Source organism: Pygocentrus nattereri, chromosome 11, assembly GCF_015220715.1.
Source record: "Pygocentrus nattereri isolate fPygNat1 chromosome 11, fPygNat1.pri, whole genome shotgun sequence".
Taxonomy (NCBI): Eukaryota; Metazoa; Chordata; class Actinopteri; order Characiformes; family Serrasalmidae; genus Pygocentrus; species Pygocentrus nattereri.
Genome location: NC_051221.1, coordinates 6,876,728 through 6,897,034, shown reverse-complemented (window position 1 = coordinate 6,897,034; position 20,307 = coordinate 6,876,728). Strand labels below are relative to the sequence as shown.

General features: G+C 42.9%; 2 protein-coding genes across 4 annotated transcripts in view; one reads left to right on the top strand and one right to left on the bottom strand.

Moving 5' to 3' along the window:
* The first annotated feature begins 991 nt into the window (after positions 1-991).
* On the top strand, positions 992-3,655 carry LOC119264344 (vegetative cell wall protein gp1-like). The gene is made up of 2 exons (XM_037542810.1): positions 992-1,103; positions 2,088-3,655. Exons 1-2 carry the CDS (start codon positions 992-994, stop codon positions 3,653-3,655), a joined length of 1,680 nt encoding a protein of 559 aa, XP_037398707.1.
* Positions 3,656-4,430: 775 nt separating this feature from the next.
* ppp3cb (protein phosphatase 3, catalytic subunit, beta isozyme) overlaps positions 4,431-20,307 on the bottom strand; it is a 125,474-nt gene continuing 109,597 nt past the window's right edge. For 2 of the 3 annotated variants that reach the window (XM_037542641.1, XM_037542642.1), the window contains exons 9-14: positions 18,517-18,642; positions 17,349-17,426; positions 13,913-13,997; positions 13,357-13,454; positions 12,773-12,820; positions 4,431-6,385 (exon numbers count right to left, since the gene is read on the bottom strand). In XM_037542641.1, coding sequence (XP_037398538.1) covers positions 6,207-6,385; positions 12,773-12,820; positions 13,357-13,454; positions 13,913-13,997; positions 17,349-17,426; positions 18,517-18,642 — 614 coding nt within the window. In that variant the 3' untranslated portion in view covers positions 4,431-6,206. The remainder of the gene's footprint in view (positions 6,386-12,772; positions 12,821-13,356; positions 13,455-13,912; positions 13,998-17,348; positions 17,427-18,516; positions 18,643-20,307) is intronic. The other variant, XM_037542643.1, reaches the window with a different exon arrangement.

Below are 20,307 nucleotides of genomic sequence, written 5' to 3'. Positions count from 1 at the left end.
AAATAGATAAACAAACGATGATCATCCCTTAAAAATATTTACGGTTTATGTACAAAAAACAAGATCCCAACGTTATCGTGAGGAGCTGGATCTGCGGGCAGTCTTTTGCAGCTGGACAGGACAGGACCTGATTGAGACCTTGCAGTACATTTCCATAGAGAAACTTCACCACGTGAAAACTTCCACACAAAAATAGAATGGCGTACCAAAACGGACCCTCTTCGACCCACCGGTCTTCTTCAACTCAAGCAGGCTTACGCTAGCGGGTGAATGAACAAGTGCTATTTGCTGAGCATGTTAACAGTCCAGTGGGCAGTAATGAGAGTCCTAAAGCGAACAGGCTGCGCGCAGCAAGTCCCAGCCAAATAGGTAAAGACAGCAGAGTACATTGCAGTAGAGCGGACGACTGAACATGGGCTTAAGGGGCTTTTAATCAGGGGGAGGAGAAACTCATAAAGACTGCATTGCGAATACGTCTGAAAAGTCTTTTTTTGCCAAAGTCCCCATATTAAGTGAACAGTACTTCATACTAATCTGTTTAATACTAGTAGCAAAACATGGTAGAAGAGCTAGAGATTGTGAAAGTAAATGCTTATTCGCTGTATATACACACACACACACACACACACACACACACACACTCCTATGCAAACACACTAGAGGTGGGAATCTCCAGGTGCCTCCCAATTTGACAGGATTTCGATTCAGGGCACCAACATACGATTACAAAACGATCATTGATGCATCTTAATTTTTTACTTCTACCCCTTACACTGTGATTTTTATATCATCATGTGGGCTACACACTCTTCACAACTCATTTAGTGAAATATTTAATGAAAATCACATATTAAACAATGTAATATTGAGCAGCAATATTAAAAAACTACATTACTCTTATTTCCAAGGGTGTGACTGCAAATATGTCAGAGACTGTCTAATGTAAGTGGAGATGGCAATCCTCTGCTGTTTGGCATTGGGGAAAAGCATAATGCCCAGCCTGGCCAATCGAATCAGACCTCATAAGCCAGTCATATCCAACCTTGATGTGAGAGAAGCTCTTCCAAGTGTTACAGCTCTTCTCTTCAACTATGGCGAAACAGGTCATTAGTGCCACAGCGAGCGCCTTTACCTGCACTTAATAATCGGAGAGCTGCAGAAAATCGGATTTTGTCAGTGATCTGATCAACGCGTCTACATTCAATTGAGTAAGCAGATAATGTGAAACTCCAGATCTACACAAGTCGGTCAGTAATCGGGTTTCATAACCAGCCAATAAACTCACAGAAGGAGACGTAAACATTTTTACCTGAAAATATGAACATATTTAAATCCATTATTTTGTGTTTGGTTTCAGTGTCTCTCGCGGCAACGCTGTCCGCTTATTTCTGGTACCGCTGTCTGTTTTCGCACATGCACAGACTCAGAAATCTGAGCTAAGCTAAAATCCAGCTCTCTTTATTTCTTAATAAGATTCACGTGAGCATTTGAATGATCTGATAACTGCAGAAATCCAGTTATGATTGAATTATTGAGTGCATGTAATCACACGCATTGCGTCATTAGCATTAGTACTTTACAAAAATCAGTTTAGACGAAATCACGGCTATTATAATTCACTGAAATAACGAAGAGTAGAAACTCCAGCCACTTAGTCCACCACAAAGAAGTGTTACTGCTGCTGCTGCTACACGTACCAGCATTTTAAGCCACTCTTACAGACACTTTTCTGGGTTTTTTGCCTGCTGCAAGCCGTTTTGTCATGTGATCATTTGTCATATAGGTTTGTGAAGTAAATTTGAAGTTCACAGATTAATAAAAAGTGCTATCAATAAAGCTGATTTGACATGAATGCACCTACTCTGGCTTGCTAAATTACATCTGGGAGATACGTTAGTTGTTCAGATTGTCATTAAGGTATTTATGCTGGACTAATGCCTGAGAATCGACCATTTTCAGTTGTTTCACTGTTAAAAAGAATAGCATACCAGTCTGTACCAGTCGATTATTACATGCTTTCCTCTATTTACTCCCATTCACTCACTCTGGTCTCCCTGCTTGGACTCTATTATGCTTTTTACTCCAAGGGTTGCCATCTCCCCCATGGACTAAAGTGAGCAGCATTGCCCCTTACAGTCCATCTCCCCCATGGACTAAAGTGAGCAGCATCGCCCCTTACAGTCCATCTCCCCCATGGACTAAAGTGAGCAGCATCGCCCCTTACAGTCCATCTCCCCCATGGACTAAAGTGAGCAGCGTCACCCCTTACAGTCCATCTCCCCCATGGACTAAAGTGAGCAGCATCGCCCCTTACAGTCCATCTCCCCCATGGACTAAAGTGAGCAGCATTGCCCCTTACAGTCCATCTCCCCCATGGACTAAAGTGAGCAGCATCGCCCCTTACAGTCCATCTCCCCCATGGACTAAAGTGAGCAGCATCGCCCCTTACAGTCCATCTCCCCCATGGACTAAAGTGAGCAGCATCGCCCCTTACAGTCCATCTCCCCCATGGACTAAAGTGAGCAGCGTCGCCCCTTACAGTCCATCTCCCCCATGGACTAAAGTGAGCAGCATCGCCCCTTACAGTCCATCTCCCCCATGGACTAAAGTGAGCAGCATCGCCCCTTACAGTCCATCTCCCCCATGGACTAAAGTGAGCAGCATCGCCCCTTACAGTCCATCTCCCCCATGGACTAAAGTGAGCAGCACTGCCCCTTACAGTCCATCTCCCCCATGGACTAAAGTGAGCAGCATCGCCCCTTACAGTCCATCTCCCCCATGGACTAAAGTGAGCAGCATCGCCCCTTACAGTCCATCTCCCCCATGGACTAAAGTGAGCAGCACTGCCCCTTACAGTCCATCTCCCCCATGGACTAAAGTGAGCAGCATCGCCCCTTACAGTCCATCTCCCCCATGGACTAAAGTGAGCAGCATCGCCCCTTACAGTCCATCTCCCCCATGGACTAAAGTGAGCAGCATCGCCCCTTACAGTCCATCTCCCCCATGGACTAAAGTGAGCAGCATCGCCCCTTACAGTCCATCTCCCCCATGGACTAAAGTGAGCAGCACTGCCCCTTACAGTCCATCTCCCCCATGGACTAAAGTGAGCAGCATCGCCCCTTACAGTCCATCTCCCCCATGGACTAAAGTGAGCAGCACTGCCCCTTACAGTCCATCTCCCCCATGGACTAAAGTGAGCAGCGTCGCCCCTTACAGTCCATCTCCCCCATGGACTAAAGTGAGCAGCGTCGCCCCTTACAGTCCATCTCCCCCATGGACTAAAGTGAGCAGCATCGCCCCTTACAGTCCATCTCCCCCATGGACTAAAGTGAGCAGCATTGCCCCTTACAGTCCATCTCCCCCATGGACTAAAGTGAGTAGCATCGCCCCTTACAGTCCATCTCCCCCATGGACTAAAGTGAGCAGCATCGCCCCTTACAGTCCATCTCCCCCATGGACTAAAGTGAGCAGCATCGCCCCTTACAGTCCATCTCCCCCATGGACTAAAGTGAGCAGCATCGCCCCTTACAGTCCATCTCCCCCATGGACTAAAGTGAGCAGCGTCGCCCCTTACAGTCCATCTCCCCCATGGACTAAAGTGAGCAGCATCGCCCCTTACAGGAGAAAATTCAGACTGCAACACATGCTGTTGTAAATAAGTTAGTTCCCAAGCCGTTTCCAGTCCGTGTGCTTTACATATTTAAAAAATAAGATGTTTTAAAAGTGTCCATCTGGAATTCAGCTATAGGTGTCTTTGAGAAAACGTAACTATACTATAAACATTTCAATCATTTTACAACTCATCTGAACCATCGGGACATTTTAGCAGTCAGCTTTTTGTTTGTGTGCCACAGCATTCGTCTTTCATTCCTACACAGACGTTCCTAATAACTCTGTTTATTACTAAATTAGCCTGAAAGCCAATTAACTGCTTGTAAAACAAAGGCGTGTTCCTACGTAGTGCGTGTTTGCATTGTTTTCAGGCCTTTGACTTCATATATATGCTTGTTTCTGCAACTACAGGCAGTTTTAAGCCCCAGCAGTTACAGTTTAAGCAGAACGCCAGTGAACGATTTAGCAGCGTCACATATAAAGTGGTTGCTAAATGCACTGAACTAATGTTATGGGTGAAGCATATTTTTGGCCAAAATACTAGTTTTATTCATGTCCTCAAAAGCAGAAAAGAAGGTCAATATATTACAAAATGACATCGTTTCAATTGTAAATACACTGTTTGTTAAACTGCATGTTAAACCAGAATATTAATAAACACCGCTGTCCATCAGTCATGGTCATTTCTTCCCATGACCAAACACCACACACCAAACAAAGCTAGTTTTGATTCAAGTTACTTAAAGAGTGCGTGTGGAAACTCTAATCTAGGTGTCTCAGGAAAGCTAAGTAAAAATCGTTTTCAGTGTTTTTCTCAAGTTACATTTATTTCAACTGTGTTTAAATCAGACTCAAATTTTTATTTCATTTAAAATATATCTGCTAACGCTTAGACATGCTGTTTGACACACACTCAAAACAGAGAAACAGTCTTTACCACAACAGTGAAGCAGTTTTCACGGTTTTTCTAAACATCTGGAGAGCCAAAGCTGCCCATAGTGACAGAAACACCCCCAGATATGGATATATATGATTTTTGAGTGCAAGCCTGTGTGTATTAGTGAAATCCTGCATTATTTTTCAAGCCGGACTGCATCAGGATGTCTGAGAGAGTGAGTGAGTTCATTTTAGGCCCAGGATGCACCAAGCCGACACTGACTGTTGGACGCCGTGGGGCCATGGGAGAGCGTCGGCGACTGACCGTTGCCTGTTGCTGGCTCTAGCCTGTCCTCGTCAGCACTTTATTGGTGAACAAGGAGAGAAAGGAAAAGAAAAGAGCAATGCAAGAAAACAGCACTCAAGAAGACGTTCAAAGAACACCCTCATTTTCCAACAACATGTAAGGCAAGTTTGACCACTACAGACCTGTGTTTGCTATAAGAATGTCCGAATAACTAATATAAAAGAACACTTTTACTCTTAAGTAGCCTTTTTATCCACTCGTCTCTGCTCCCGCTGGTTCACACCCTAGAGGTGTCAAATTCAGGTCCAGAAAGTAAAAGTCCTTCCCAGGATTTTGTTCCAACAGGCTGGCTTCTCTAGTTAGATCACACCACCAGCAGAGCTGTCCAGCCTGTTGGAACAAAATCCTGGGAAGGATTTTTACTTTCTGGACCTGGATTTGACACCTTAGCATAAACACAGGCTTTAAAAGCTTTTTACAATTTGTGGTTTTTGTTTTAGACTGTTTCCAAGCACAGAGCTACTTCTTTTCACACAGGTGCATTGAGTACTTGCAAGTACATGTTGTCCATCAGCTGCAGTTTTTGTGGGTTTGAGTGAAACTTTTTACAGGATATGAGAGGCAACGGAAAGGCAGCCATGCTAGTTCTTAAACGTCGGCTTGATGTGTCCAAGGCCTGGCACTAGGGAAACCAGAGCCTATTTAAACCAGAGCCTGTTTGTGAAAACGATTCAGAATCTTTTATTCGGCGAATCGCGATGCATCTAAGAATCGATTCTTTTTCCCACCCCTGAAATGCACACGCTCCCCTGACGGTGAATGAACAGCCCAGAGGCTTTATATTCAGCATGAACTGCGGTGGCTGGCAGAAAAAGAAAGAGGAATAGTCTTTCAATGAAAAACCTACTTCCTTACCAAGTAATTACACAACTCATCCTCCCACGCTGAAGCACACACACACACACACACAGAACACACAAACAGTCCTATTCATCCATAAGAAAATCACACCACCATCCTATTAGCAGTTTGCTGTTAATATGTCATTATGCAACCCACATGCACTCTCGTCTCTTTCTCTGCCTCTCTCTCTGTCTTTTCTCTACCTCTCTCGCCCATAAAATCACACGCTTACGGACATGCACACAAAAGCCCCAGAACAAGACATGCTCCTTCTTTTAGCTGTCAGTTTGCATTCCTCCGTTTGAATGGCGGCCGAACGTGAAGCCGTTTTGAAACCGGACCGTTCTGCGTACCAACTGGTTGTCTACTGCGGAGAAAAAGAGAGAAGGAGCAGCAGTGCGGATGGAGAGAGCGAGAGTGAAGGATTGCTTTAGAGGGAATACGGGGCAAGGGGGAGAGGGAATGAGGGCAAGGAGGAAGAGGAGGACAATGACGAGGAGTAGAGGAGTCACTGGATATTGCTGTTGTCGTCGGTGCCGTTGGACTCGGCCATGTTCATGCGGCCCATGGACAGACCCACGCTGTTGACCACGTCGCGGCGAGGGGGCATCCGCTCATTGATCCGGTCCAGACCCTTTGCCTCCTCGAAACTACTGATCTTATGCTGAGGGGAGAAACCACGGATAGCTACAGGGACACAGAGAGAGAGAGACAGAGAGAGAGAGAGAGAGAGAGAGAGAGAGACAGAAAGAGACAAAGGAATAAAGAGAAACAGAGAGGGAAATAGAGAAAGTGATAAAAGGACAGAGAGAGAAAGCAAGAAGGGGAAAAAACAGAAAGGAAGAGGGCAAGATGGTGAAGGAAAGAGCGATGAACAAAACAGACACAAAGAGAGAGGAGACAGAGAGAAACAGGGAAAGAGAAAGAGTGAGAAACAGAGAGAGAGAAAGAGACAGGAGAAAGGAGAGGGAAACAGAGAAAGTGATAAAGAGGGAGTAAGAAGGAGAAAAGAGGAAGGAAAGGGCAAGAAGGTGAAGAGATATTGAAAGAAAGAGAAATAAAGAGAGATACAGAACGAGAGAGTAAGAGAGAGAGAGAGAGAGAGAGATGGAGAGAGAGAGAGAGAGAGAGGGTAAAGGCACAAGTTAGAAGAGAAAGTGACTCATAGTTTCAAACATAGTTTCTTACTAAGAAATGAACAGCTCACACGCAAATCCCCCCCCCCCCCCCCCCCCCCCCCACACACACACACACACACACAGTAACAGCAGTTAATTTTGAGCTATCAAACCAAACTTCTCTTGCACTAATTATCAGCAACACCTGATGTAAAAAATCTGACAGGTCACTTTAAAGATTTACAGCATTTCTGTGTTCAGGACTTTAGTTTCCCCACTGTAACAGCACCAGGAGAGGGTGAGAGTGCTCTGCTCCTAAAGAGTGCTGGATGTGCTGCACGTGAGACACCGACTTATATTCACTACCTTTGACATCCTACAGTCAAAGAACTGTATAAACATTATTAAAGCAGATGAAATTATGACTGTAATGACACCCAATCCCATTTCTTATTTTCACCCCTACCCCTACCCCTTGCTGCCATGTTTTGGAACTGAGATATAAGGGATAGTGATTGAAATCTTCCCTCAAATAAATGAACAGGCTACTAGCGCTGCTCTGTAGACGACCCGGCCTGTCTGCAGTGATAGCAAGGAGGGTAAATTCGCCAGCTTCTTGTTCAAATTGTTCCGTTCCACCTTAAGTGGGGCAACAGTTAGATTCTGGTGCCTTAGGCTTCAATACTCCTGAACTGTTTTACGGGGGAACGGGAAATCTAGCTAGCTTCCCAGACGTTAGCATACTATTAACACTTTTTTATGCTTGTTATGAAGAAAAGGACTTGAATACATTGTGGAGTGCGCCTGTCCAGTGGGCCCTGATGGGGGCTTTGAGAGCCTGCTGGAAGGCTGGGCCCAAACACTGAGTGGTTTGAACCCCGGTGAGGACCATGGGTGGGTGGGGGACCAAGCCCGAGCTCTGCTGACGGACGAGAGTGACACGAGTGACGGCGGGAGGAGGACGACGAAGGTGCCAGCAGACGAGCTGCGAGCTGGGGGCGGTGACGAGGAGGCAGAGCAGCAAGCGGAGGCTGATCTGGCTGGCAGTGTGAGCACCTTTTAAAAAGAGCTGAGAGGGAGCGGAGAGAGGGGGGATGAGCTGCGAGGTGGAGGTCTTGTTTCTGTTTGTGTTTATTTGCTGTGTGATTAAAATACGGCTGCTGCGACCCCGAAGATCAAAGCCAGTTCTTGTTCAACTTAAACTTGGAACTAAGTTGTAAATAAATCTGAAACTGAAACTTTGCTTGTGTGTAAAAAGTGATTTCAGAGCCACTCGGTTCTCCCTGATGGAAACTGTTTACCTTCAGTGTTTTGTGCTTCTGATCATTTTAATAGACGTCAGCGTCACTAATTAATGACGTTCTATTAAAAGACTGGTTTACCAAGAGAGACGCTGGAGGACTTTCACCTGAAATGAGTTCATGAAGCCAGTCTGGTTATAAAAATGATAACAGGACATCAGAGCCAGAATTACTCTTTTAGTACTTTTACTTTATACTTAAGTACATTTGAAGGGAAATACTTTAGTACTTTTACTCAAGTGGAGGTCTAAAGGGAGGAACTTCTACTTTTACTGGAGTGATATTTACCTTGGGGGTCTCTGCTTTAACACGAGTACATGGTTTGTGTACTTCGTCCGCCTCTGGTGCTACCCACATTAAAATAAGACAATGCAATGGTTATCATATCTTTAATGGAGAAAACATTCACATTTGTGTGTTTCTCTGGTTGTTTGCACAGCCATCTTTTCTTTTTTTTCCCATAACACACCATGTAGCCCTAACACTTCGCCCCACCCTTCATCTCAACAAGAATCGTGTGGTTGGTCAGTGTAGTGGTTAACACCTCTGCCTTCTACACTGTAGACTGGGGTTCAGTCCCCACCTGAGTAAGCACCCCTACACTATACCAATAAGAGTCCTTGGGCTAGACTCCCAACACCACCTTCGCCTACCTGTGTAAATGATCAAACTGTAAGTCGCTCTGGATAAGAGCGTCAGCCAAATGCCATAAATGTAAATGTAAGAATCAGGACACCCTCCTAGGCATGAAAAGGGGTAAGGGGTGAAATAGGACTGGGCATTCCTCACTTTTTAGGCAGCTCTCTCACCCAATTAAATTCACTCTTGTGTAATTCTTTAAAGTGATAATTTGGCAAAAAAATCAAATCTACAGTTTCCCGATTATTCCAAATGTAGAAGATCAGCTCATTCGTGTTTAGTGTCTTTAGCTTGCTTCTTTTTCACTGGAGGTACAAGGCTAACGTAGCTAAAAAGGAGTGTTAGGGTAACAGGGCACAAAATAACATTACAGTAATTACTTCTGCCTGTAACTCCAGGCTGAAACTAAAGAATGCTAACAATGCTGATCGACTGCATTTGGAATAAGGGAGAAACTGTGTACATCACATTTTTCACCGAACTGTCACTTCAGCATAGCTTGTCAGTGATAAGAAACCGTCAAGCTATGCACAAATACAACAAGACTCAGTTTAAAGGCGCGAGTTCAGAGTTTCCCAGGATTTCTATTAATGTTTCATATAATCTTATCATCATATAATCTCCGCAGCCTTAATGTTTCACACTGATAAAACTTTAAATAAGGAGCAGGTAAAGTCAGAGTGGTGTTCCACGGGAAATCTTCACCACTGCACCTTTAACTCGGAGTTCATTCGGCCCTGGTGCTTTTGTTAACTGTGTGGGAACCAAAGGACTTTATCTAAGATAAGTATGAGCGACAGAGAAGCACAGAAAAAAAGAAGGCGCTGTTAACTGGAACTGAAATAAGGAATTGATTCCAAAAACAAGATATAAAAATAATAGAGCAACCAGGAATCTCTGGACGAAGTCATGACAGAGTAAGCAGCTGCGCGCTAACACATACACACAGATTCACACTCACATCATCCGCTCATTCACACCTTCAATCCGTTATGTAAACTCCACATAACGCGAGCACACACACACACACACACACACACACACACACACGGTAAAATCTGAGACCAGCTGTAGAGGAAGACACTGATTCACCTTCATCTTTTTCTGACCTACATCCTCCGAAAACTTCAAACAAAGTGAATCTACTCACACACACTGCACCACACCATCGATGTTTCCATTAGAAATAACTCCTCCCACAAAACCACTGCCTACAATTCTTTGTGAGATTCCAAATAGAAAGCTTTTTTCAGAGACTTTGCATGTTTGAAGGAAGTCGGAACATGTTTTTCTCTATTCTGATGGAAACATGGCAGAGATGATGTGAAAGGCTGCTCTCCAGGGGCTGCATTCACAACACAGCATCAGCAAGAAAATGTTCTTAACGCTGATCCTTCATAGCGTTTCGTTGTGTTATGTATGGCTTGAATGCCCCCATCACGGAGAGGTCACATGATCCCCATAGGTCACCTGTTCAAAGGGGACCAATCACAGACGTAGCACTTGTGAGGCAGGGCAGGGCTGGGTTGGTCATTGTTTTTGTTTATTCGTTTGTTTGTTTGTTTGTTTGATCAGCAGGGAGTCTATTGATGCTCCATCCACAAGTGAGTTCCCTTGTAGCTACTGCTCCATTTGACCTGCACCAAAAAGCTGCCATAAATGGCTGTTCGAACCATTTTAGCTCCCTGAAGAACCTTTTTGAGAGTGAAGAACCTTTTAAAGGCACAAATAACCTTCAGGCAATGTTAAGGGTTCTTTCTAAATGAAATCTTTCACATGCAAACATGATTCTTCAGGGAACCGAAAAGATTCGTGTTTGGAACCACTTAAAAAACGCTTTGGGGCATCTTTGGTTTGTCATTTACAATCACGGTTCTCCGAGGAAACAACCATAGAAGGTTTCTTTAGAGAACCTAAAATGGTTCTTCATGGTTCTACACTATTATTAAGGGTGTCACTAGAAACTGCAGTGCATAATTGTTTTTAATGCAGATGTTTACAGCGTGATATTTCAGTTAATCAGCTCATTTTGCACCTTTTTCATTGTGTAAGCTCCACATAGCTGCTAATGTAATACAGTAACAGTACAGTATAGCACTCATATCAGTACAGTACAGTTAACAGGCACAGTGCACTAGCAGGGTCACATTCAAAAGCTGCCATCAAAATCGATTGGACAGTTTTTCTTCATCATTTACTGCACTAAACCCAATTAAACAGGACGAATGAGTGTTTCTAGTCTTTTTAGACTTTCTGCTTAGTCTATTTATAACATTCATCATTAAAAACTTTATTAGACCACAACAAAAATACTCTTATTTTGAAAAGTATCAGTTACAATTTACTCCCTTGTTACAGCAGCAATGCTGTGTTTCTACAGGGAGATTCACTTGAAAGAGGCCCTGAATTTTCTGTAATAACTCACTCTAGCACGAAGCAATCTGAACGAAACTGGATGCAATGTGCTCCTCGTTGTAAGGAGCTTTGAACAAGCTGGGATCCCCCTGCCTCGGAGCGATGAGGCAGGCACTGAACGGCAGTCGCCACGCAGTTGACCTCCGTTTGCAACTTCGGGGTGCATACCCTCGTACCCATGTATCAGTCAGAAAACGGAGATCGCTTCCAGCATCGCATGTAATGCAATCGATTACACACACGTCAATGGATGAAACGTATTTCTTTGGTTCAGTTTGCTTCATCCTAGCGGGAGCTACCATAGAATATTCAGGGCCTCCTTCGAGTGAATCTCCCTGTAGTTTGCATAATAAATAATAATAATATAATCGTTCAACGTTCAAGTACAGCTTTTACATGGCAAGATGTTCCACTGTTGGCCCTCAGAAGCAACTTTCTAGCTACAGCCATCCTGTGAATGACTGTCTTTAGTATCATTCACAATCTATTCATGCTGGCAACACCAGTAGTGGAGGATACCTTCAGCAGACTGTGGTGGAGGGTGAACGTAAGACACCGATGGATAAATCAAGAACCTGAGAGCAACAACAGCAGCAAAGTTTAAGCAGTTGCTCCCCTAGAGACGAGATGAAACTTATCAGCTGTAAACTGCGTTTGCCTTATTTTCATGTTCACCCTGCTCAGGTTCAAGCTGAATTAATGCAAGTAAAACATATTTTTAGATGGAGCTAGTATTGCCCACTCATAACTAACAAAACAGGGTCGATTCATTGCAATTAACTGCACAAACCAATGTGTTTAATCACGATGAACTGTTTTAGTCGTTTGACAGTTTCAGAAGCATTCTTACTTGGTAGTTGATTAATAATCAAATGATCAATAACTCACATAATAATCTAAATAAGCATGAGATTCCTCAATATCTTAGATAACTGACAGTGACACCACCCTGAAATTTACTTAATTTTACATATTTTAGTTGTGCTACAAATATGACTTCGTTGTTTTTGGCAATTAAAGAACACACTTGGTTAATAATCAAATGAATGACCAATTACTCAGCTTACAACCAAAGAAACCGGGAGACGACTCAGATGCCGATATAATTGATGATGACATCCTTACGTCATTTACATATTTTGACGAAAGCATCTGCATCTCTTCATTAGGCTGGTACGGACTTTTGTCAGCAGTCTGTCGAACTGGTCCAGCTTTGAAATGGTAGCTTTAAAAGAGCTTATCTGTGGGTGGAGCATGGAGAGGTCACCCTCAACCCCCAAGATCAGATTGATTGTGATCGTTTTGCATGCGTGTCTATGAATGGAGAACAGCGGAGCGCAGTCAGGCTTCAGCGCGAGCAGCTGTAGGTCTCAGAGCTCAAATATGTGTGTGTCAGTGAGAGTGTAAAGAGGCAATGATCTGTCTAGCCTATGGTGAAGACACTGAGGGTGGTAACATCAGATGACGCAGCCCCCCGACCATTTCATAGCGACCACGAGCTACGTTAGCTAGCCGGTGCTAGCTAGCTGGCTAGCAGAGTCCAGCGGTGGCTATGCAACCTCTGAGCACCACAGAGAGAGAGGCCGGCTGGTGATTATTACCTTCTCCGTCCTCAACTGACTCGATGGCTTCTATGGCCTCGATGGTAGCTGAGAAGGCACAGACAGACAGACAGACGGAGAGACAGACAGACGGAGAGACAGAGAGAGGAGGGGTGGAGGGAGCGTTATTGTGGCAGCCATGCACGCAGCACGACCCCCCAACCAGTCCGCCGCCAAGGCCGGGCAGCTAGCAGTTAGCATTAGCGGCACCGCTAGGCGGTTAGTAAGAAGTCTAGTAGTGTTCGTTTGCGCATCTGTGCGTGTTTGTTTACGTGGTTTCATGTCTGAGTCAGGAATGTGAAGAAAGACAGGAGTGTAGAGGTGTGTAAGAATGGCAGAGGCGTTGAAAGAGAGATAACGGATGGACAGAGTGGTCAGACAGTGAAAAAAGGAAGCATAAAGAGGAAGAGAGAGGGACAGGTGCTGTAGAGCCCAAACAATGGCAGAAGTAGACTAAAAGAGTGGAAATGAGAGATAGACAGACGGAGAGAGAGAAAAGGGAACAGAAGAGGCTGACAGAGAAAAAGAGTGGTGTTAAAACTGTGAGATGTTTTTATTGTTTGACGTTTTATTTGGGTGCTTACCGCTCTGTAAAGTTTGCTTTCCTCCAGACAGAACTCCGCTGGGCAGCATGCCAGTTGGGGTCAGGCCCTTTAGGGTCAGCACGTTCTCACTCTCCTCACTGCACAGAGGTAAAATCACACATAAATACAAAAACGGTCATAATTAATTTGACAAATGTAACAATTAAACAGGCTGTTCTGCTACTGCACCTTTTTAACTAATATACACTGTATTCCCAAAGGTATTCGCTCGTCTGCCTTCACACACATATGAACTTGAGTGATATCCCATTCTTAATCCATAGGATTTAATATGATGGCGGCTCACCCTTTGCAGCTATAACAGCTTCAACTCTTCTGGGAAGGCTTTCCACAAGGGTTAGGAGTGTGTTTATGGGAATTTTTGACCGTTCTTCCAGAAGCGCATTTATGAGGTCAGGCACTGATGTTGGACACCACTAACTGTAACTGATAACTGTACACCAGCACGGTTCTTTTCCATAGGTTCTCCCATCTCTCTATTGAGTTTCCTGAAAACTCACACATAGAGACACACAGAAAAACTCACTAAACTCACCGCAAGACTGAGAACATTTTGGCCATTTTGCCGATGGCACGGATTTTGTTCCTGATCACCTCTTTACGGGCTGCTGCAGCATTGGCTGAGAGGACACAGACACACAAACATATTCAGGAATTACAGGCAAAATGCAAGAAACACACTGACAGTAAGTGGGAAAGGCAGAAAGTTTGCATAGCTACCTGAGATACCTAGATGATACATGAATTACAGCTTTGCAGTCATGATGCTTCTGATCTACAAACACAATTATCCTTAAACTGACACCTGTATTACGCTACATGATCTGAAAATCATTCAATTCATTCATTTCCTCCCAAGCCAGTCAGGATAAGTGTATGATAACACTTTCATTTAAGTGATTTAACCCTAATCTAACCATGAAAGCCAACAAAGAATAACGGTTGATTCAACGGTTAAACGGGTTCAGCGTTTAAAAGCCCCAGACGCTGCAGACTCGATTCCTACCGTCCCCTCTTATCACCTTCGTGTGTTACTGTTGATGAAAACTCGTCAGATAAAATATTAAGTTACAGAGATGGTGGTCAATAACGTGGGGACCGAGCTGAACGTGTGTGTTTATTAGGAGGAATATAACTAGTTAACGCTAGCGCGCTCGGCCAAAGCGTTTGGGAAATGAAACTGAAACTGAAAAGCAGCGACGCTCTGATAAACAGCACAAAGCGCTGAAACAACATTCTCACCTCTCAGTTTATCTCGCTTTAGTTTTATTTGACCTGTTTTACCTCAGTGACGGTGGCTAACGGTAGCCCTGACTAACTAACTTAGCTAATTAGCTACGTGATTACCAGATTCAGCTGTGCTGGCAACAGGCGCGACAGTTAATTGTTGACTTCAATCGAGTAAGTTAAGGTTTCCTAACGTGAGACAAGAAAAGACGCTGTCAGGCAAGATTCTTAAATTAACATAAGATTTGCTTCTGCAATATGAATTTATAAAAAAAATCTTATCTTGACCTGTCAGAGTTCAAGTTAAGACAAAAAAAAAAGAATTTTCTTTAATTCTTGTTCGGTAATAAGAAGGTTGGTTAGTGTAGTGGGTAACACCTCTGCCTTCTATACTGTAGACTGGGGTTCAATCCCCCACCTGGGTAAACACCCTACACTATACCAATAAGAGTCCTTGGGCAAGACTCCTAACACCACCTTCACCTACCTGTGGAAAAAAAATGATCAAACTGTAAGTCACTCTGGATAAGAGCGTCAGCCAAATGCCGTAAATGTAAATTCAAGTGTCTGAGGAGTTCAATGCCTCTAAAAGCTACTTTACAAAACGCTACTACGTAAATACGCCGCCCGATGCTTGAGATATTGTTTCACGATAGATCTGATAACGTTTTGGCCTAATTCTAATTACAGCCTTTTTTAAAAAAGGCATTTATGGCAGAGGTACATGCAGGACGCTCTGAGGCAAAATAGCAAAAAAAGAAAATGTTTTTTTTTTATTTATCACTGTTTTACATATAAAACCTCACATGTAGAGACGACGTGTAGGTTCACTGTAAAAAAACACTGTGCCACTGTAAAGAAATCTGAGTCAGTAAGTCTCCTACTATACTACACCATCCCACATCAAACTGCTCTGTGAACTACTCAAATACGATTGAATTATATAGGCATTATGAAAGATCAGTAAAATACCTCTGTAAGGACAAAGAATTATTAATAACCAGAGCCTGGCACACACCAGAAGACACTTGTGGGAAAGAGGGAAATGGGGTAAACAAATGAAACAAATATGTAGTGCAGTCAACTGTACAGCACAAACAGTCTTGTGGTGAATGATTACAACTTCAAGCAAAAATTGCCTCGTATAAGAACCTTCTGTCTGTCAGTCTGTCAATCATTCGACACAAGGCCGTTGGGGTTTCAGCACTGACTTTATTTGGAATTTGGCTTGAATTCAGTTTTTTTTTTATTATTCCTATTTCTTTCTTTCCCACAAGTGCCTTCTGGTTAAACCAAAGAAACAGGTCATTTCAAACTAAATGCGAAGTATCGTCAGCCAGTGCTAAAAGAGCCCTGTGGTGAATAATTAACAGAGGTATGTATGAGGCAGTCTGTAACGGTGCGACCTCCAAACGAAGAGCCACCGGGATTTACGTACGGCAAAGTTGGCACTGTGGGCGTGGGTGTGGATACGAGGAGGCGGGATTCCAAGTTCAAGTGCACACGCGATTATTTTATTGCACACAAAAACAAAAGAAAAACTGGATCAAACAGAAAGAAAACGAAAGATAAACTGGACAGTTACTTGAGGCTTCGCCGCAAGCAGCTAACAGCATCACACAGGGTTTACACCGCTCCTCCCACAGGTAGCTGAGAAGGCCTAGCTGAAAGAACACCGAGCGCTCTGATCATCGAAGCCCCGCCCCGACTAAACTAATACCTCGCTGGGAGGGACGATGTCCCAAGGCTCTAATTTACATACACACACATACACACATACACACCCATCTACACAGCTGCGGACTAGTCATGACTAATATGTACATTTTACCGGGAAGTATTCGTTTATTAATTAATTACTTCCTTTGCGGAATTCCCCTTTAGAACACTGAGGCCCCTCTCCCTCCCTGAAGTCTATGTTTATGAGTTTCAGTTCACTTGCCCTGGTTTATTACGGGCTTCTGTGCAAAGTTTTGTTTTGAAATGCACTTTTTGCATTTGAGTGTCATGAGAAAAAAAAAGAAAAACCGGCACGATGGCAGCACAAACAATCACATAAACCCATAAATATGAGAATTTTCTCTGTAAAAATATTACAATAACCGTTGTATTATCTTAGTTTAATGTCATTTCAGCGTATTTTGGTCCTTTCCTTCATAACAAGCTTCAAATTTGCTAATAGTAAGTTGATGTCTCAGTAGCTAGCTATATGTTCCACCTTATATAGTCGAGCAGTTCTGACTTCAGCTTCATTTCACTGAAGAATTACGAGTGAGTCATAATAAATAATTGCCCCTCTTTGAAGGCCTATAATTCCCTAAATGTAACTAAAGCCCAGCAGTGAGGAGCTGAACTTTCCCCTCCTCTGCTGTCACTGCAGACGGGCAGGGTCGCCTACAGAGCAGCGCTAGTAGCTGTTAATGAAGTGATGCTCTTCTTTATTTGATGATCCCCTTTCATAGGGAAGATTTCAACCGCTGACCCTTGAAACTCAGTTCCAAGGGTCAATGTGACACTCGAAAACAAGGGGTAGGGGTAAAAATAAGAAATGGGATTGAGCCTTTATGATCCAAACCAATCTGTGTCAAATTTACTGACAGCTCTGTAGAATCAAGGCACTTTTAATATTGACCCCAGAATGAAAAATCATACTAAACTGAAAAACTGTATCGGTCTCACCCCTGGCTGTTATCTAGGAGTGTTGTGTGGACTGTGTGAGGGGGGAAAAAGGTTCTTATTCTCACCATCAAAGATCTCGTCACCGTCATTCATGAGTTCATCATCTGAGCAGATACTGAGCACATTCACCAGCATCTCTGTCACTGTGGAGAGGTCAAAGCAGAAAGGTCTCGGGGTTAGATGTGTTATGTAGCGCTGTGTGTGTGTGTTTGGTCTCTCGCTGATGGAAAAGCTTCACGGAGCAACAGGATTAACCTGTATGGCTATACATCCAGAACACAGAGGCCACTGCATAGTCTATGGATTACTCACTGTTTGTACAAAGCACTACCTATATCACTACCTTTGAACAGCCCTGTAGTGCCACACCTTACATACAAGTGTTATGTTACAGCAGTATTGCAACATGCATGCATGTATTAAAGGACCCTTATATTTAATATGCAAATAAAAATAACTCAACAAAATCTTTACAATTCAACGTACATGGATTTGATTTTGGAAGTACTTTGCACACTAAACAGAGTTTGCCTGTATCCTTGTTTATTAAGAAGGTGGTGACCGTACAGATGGTGAACAAATTAAAAAACCCAAATAAATGAGTGTAGATGCTGTAGATTAAGTAATAAACAGCCTACCGTGTAGTATGTATAAATACTGACAAGGATCAGCTGAGCCTTTTTTTTTTTTACTTTTTATGACTCGATCTCTTTGTAACCTGATTTTTTTAAAAACCAAAATCCAAGACTTTAATTTCAAAGGTCAGATTTCAGACTATGTATACTGAAATATCCAACATTTACAGTGAAAATGTTCAAGAACATCAAATTACACATGCATTTTTTTCAAGCATCATGAATTCAGGTTCAGGTTCTGGTGACATTGATGTATTTGACCCCTTTACCTGAGGGATCACTGAATGGATGATTAGTATGACAATGATAGGAATCACAAGCTACGGCCTTCGCGGTCACCAGATCTGGACACAGCTCTGCACAACTACAGTTGCTGAGACTCTACATCAAGACACACTAAAGGTGTCCTGTTGGTCCATGGTGGCCTAACACCTAACTGAGACACTTTATGTTGGGTTTTACCTTTGATCTCTCACCTGTCAGTACATGCTCATCATAATTATGAAACATTTCATAACATCTCCTTAATAGGAAATTATCAGATGTAGTATGTTAACATGTTTCACATTCCACGTGTGGGTTTTCGCTCCTCTTGTACCTTTTTCTCCTACGAAGGGCAGAGACCAGGTAAACACGTCCATGAAGTTAGGTAGCCAGTAGGGGTGTGGCGAACAATTAAACTGCCGTATGTTCATCACGTTGTTCTCATATTTTAGCACAGCAGCTGCAGAAACATGAAATAGTTAAACACACACACACACACACACACACACACACACACACACACACACACCAGGTGCCCTTCCACAGTTCATTAAAGCTCACACACGGGTTGGTAATAAGCACCCACAATGCAACAGAATTTAACATTTGATTTACTAATACTACAGCTTGTCATTAAAACTGCATGTAGCCCTGCCTACTAACTGCTGAGAAGCAGGGTTTAAAAAACACAGTAAAATAATGGAGTTGTCAACAAGCTCAATGCAAACCAGAAAAAAAACAGCAATGAAGAGACGGAGATGATAAAAAAATGAAGTTTCCCACCAAAATATTCTACAGGGTTTACTCCAGTTATGAGTTTATACAATAGACTTGGTCCTGAGAGTTTGAACAGTGTGATACCTTCAGCACGTGTTTAAGGCTCCTGTCACCGTCTAACTGCTGTGTTTGCTGCCATTGTTACTGAAAGTCTCTCAACAGCACATGAGGGGAAAACTGAAAACTGATGTAAGGACAATTGCATCATGCAATTTTAATTGCAGCCCTTATTATCAACACTGTTGTTGTAATTATACACAGGGAAATTTAACCCAATAACACAGAACTTGTGAACTTCCTGTAGTCGACTTAGACCCCATGTGTCATGTGTCAAACACAAGGTTACACAAAAAGAAAAGATGCCAGGTGTTTAGTTCAAGCAAACAGACAGTTCTTAAAAAAATACTACCTAAAACAATTTATTTTTATTTAGAATTATGTTTGACTAAGTAATCAATGCCTATTTTATTGTTGCAGTTTTGGCATATTTTGAATAACGAATGGTCCATTCAGGTCACGGCAGAATGTTAATTAAAAATGAAATAACACAGCTGGCCCACAGTTTTATTGAGATTTTTTAATATGGCCCTTTTAGTGATTGAGTTTGACACCCCTGACTAAGACGCATCAAAAGCAACCAAACACCCATGTGGTATGTGTGTGGCAACGCAACCGCAACTAACTGAAGCCTCAAGCCAGAAAAGGTGGATATGCTGGTCTTCTTGACAAAACAGCAGGCTTAGACAGGAATTTATAGCTAAAAAACATTGCAATTTAAATCACAGTCACAAGATCGACTCAAAGAATTGCATTCAGTCCTAGCAACCCCTCATATGCACATGCGTGAAGAAGAGAAGCACATCTATGTTTTACCATAGACTCAGGCCGTGGACTACGCTACGCTTTAGGCTGGTGCACCAGGTTCATTCATAACAATCTCTGCCTGAAACTTCTGCGAAAAGACTGATTTCACAGTATACAAACTCTTGATTTTCATTTGGGTGCTCATGTTAACAGCTCAGAGGCTGCATGAGCAGAGGGACAGAGCAGTACAGCAGCAACATGCAATTAAATGCAGTGAAATAAGTCATGAAAATCAATGACAATAAAACAGAAGAATGAATAAAAACATTACAAAATGCAAAATATTAATACAAGACCATTAAGAATTACTAGTTAAACATTGTGTGCCCCATACAGATTTCCCGGTTGGTCTACCAGCCTTGAAACGATGCCCCAGTCACGGCTGAGGATGCTGTCGAGGGTAAACAAAGGCGTCGTGCTCCTTTTTTACGAATAATATTTTCAAAGAGCTTTTAAACAGAAAAGTGACTGACTTATTTATCTG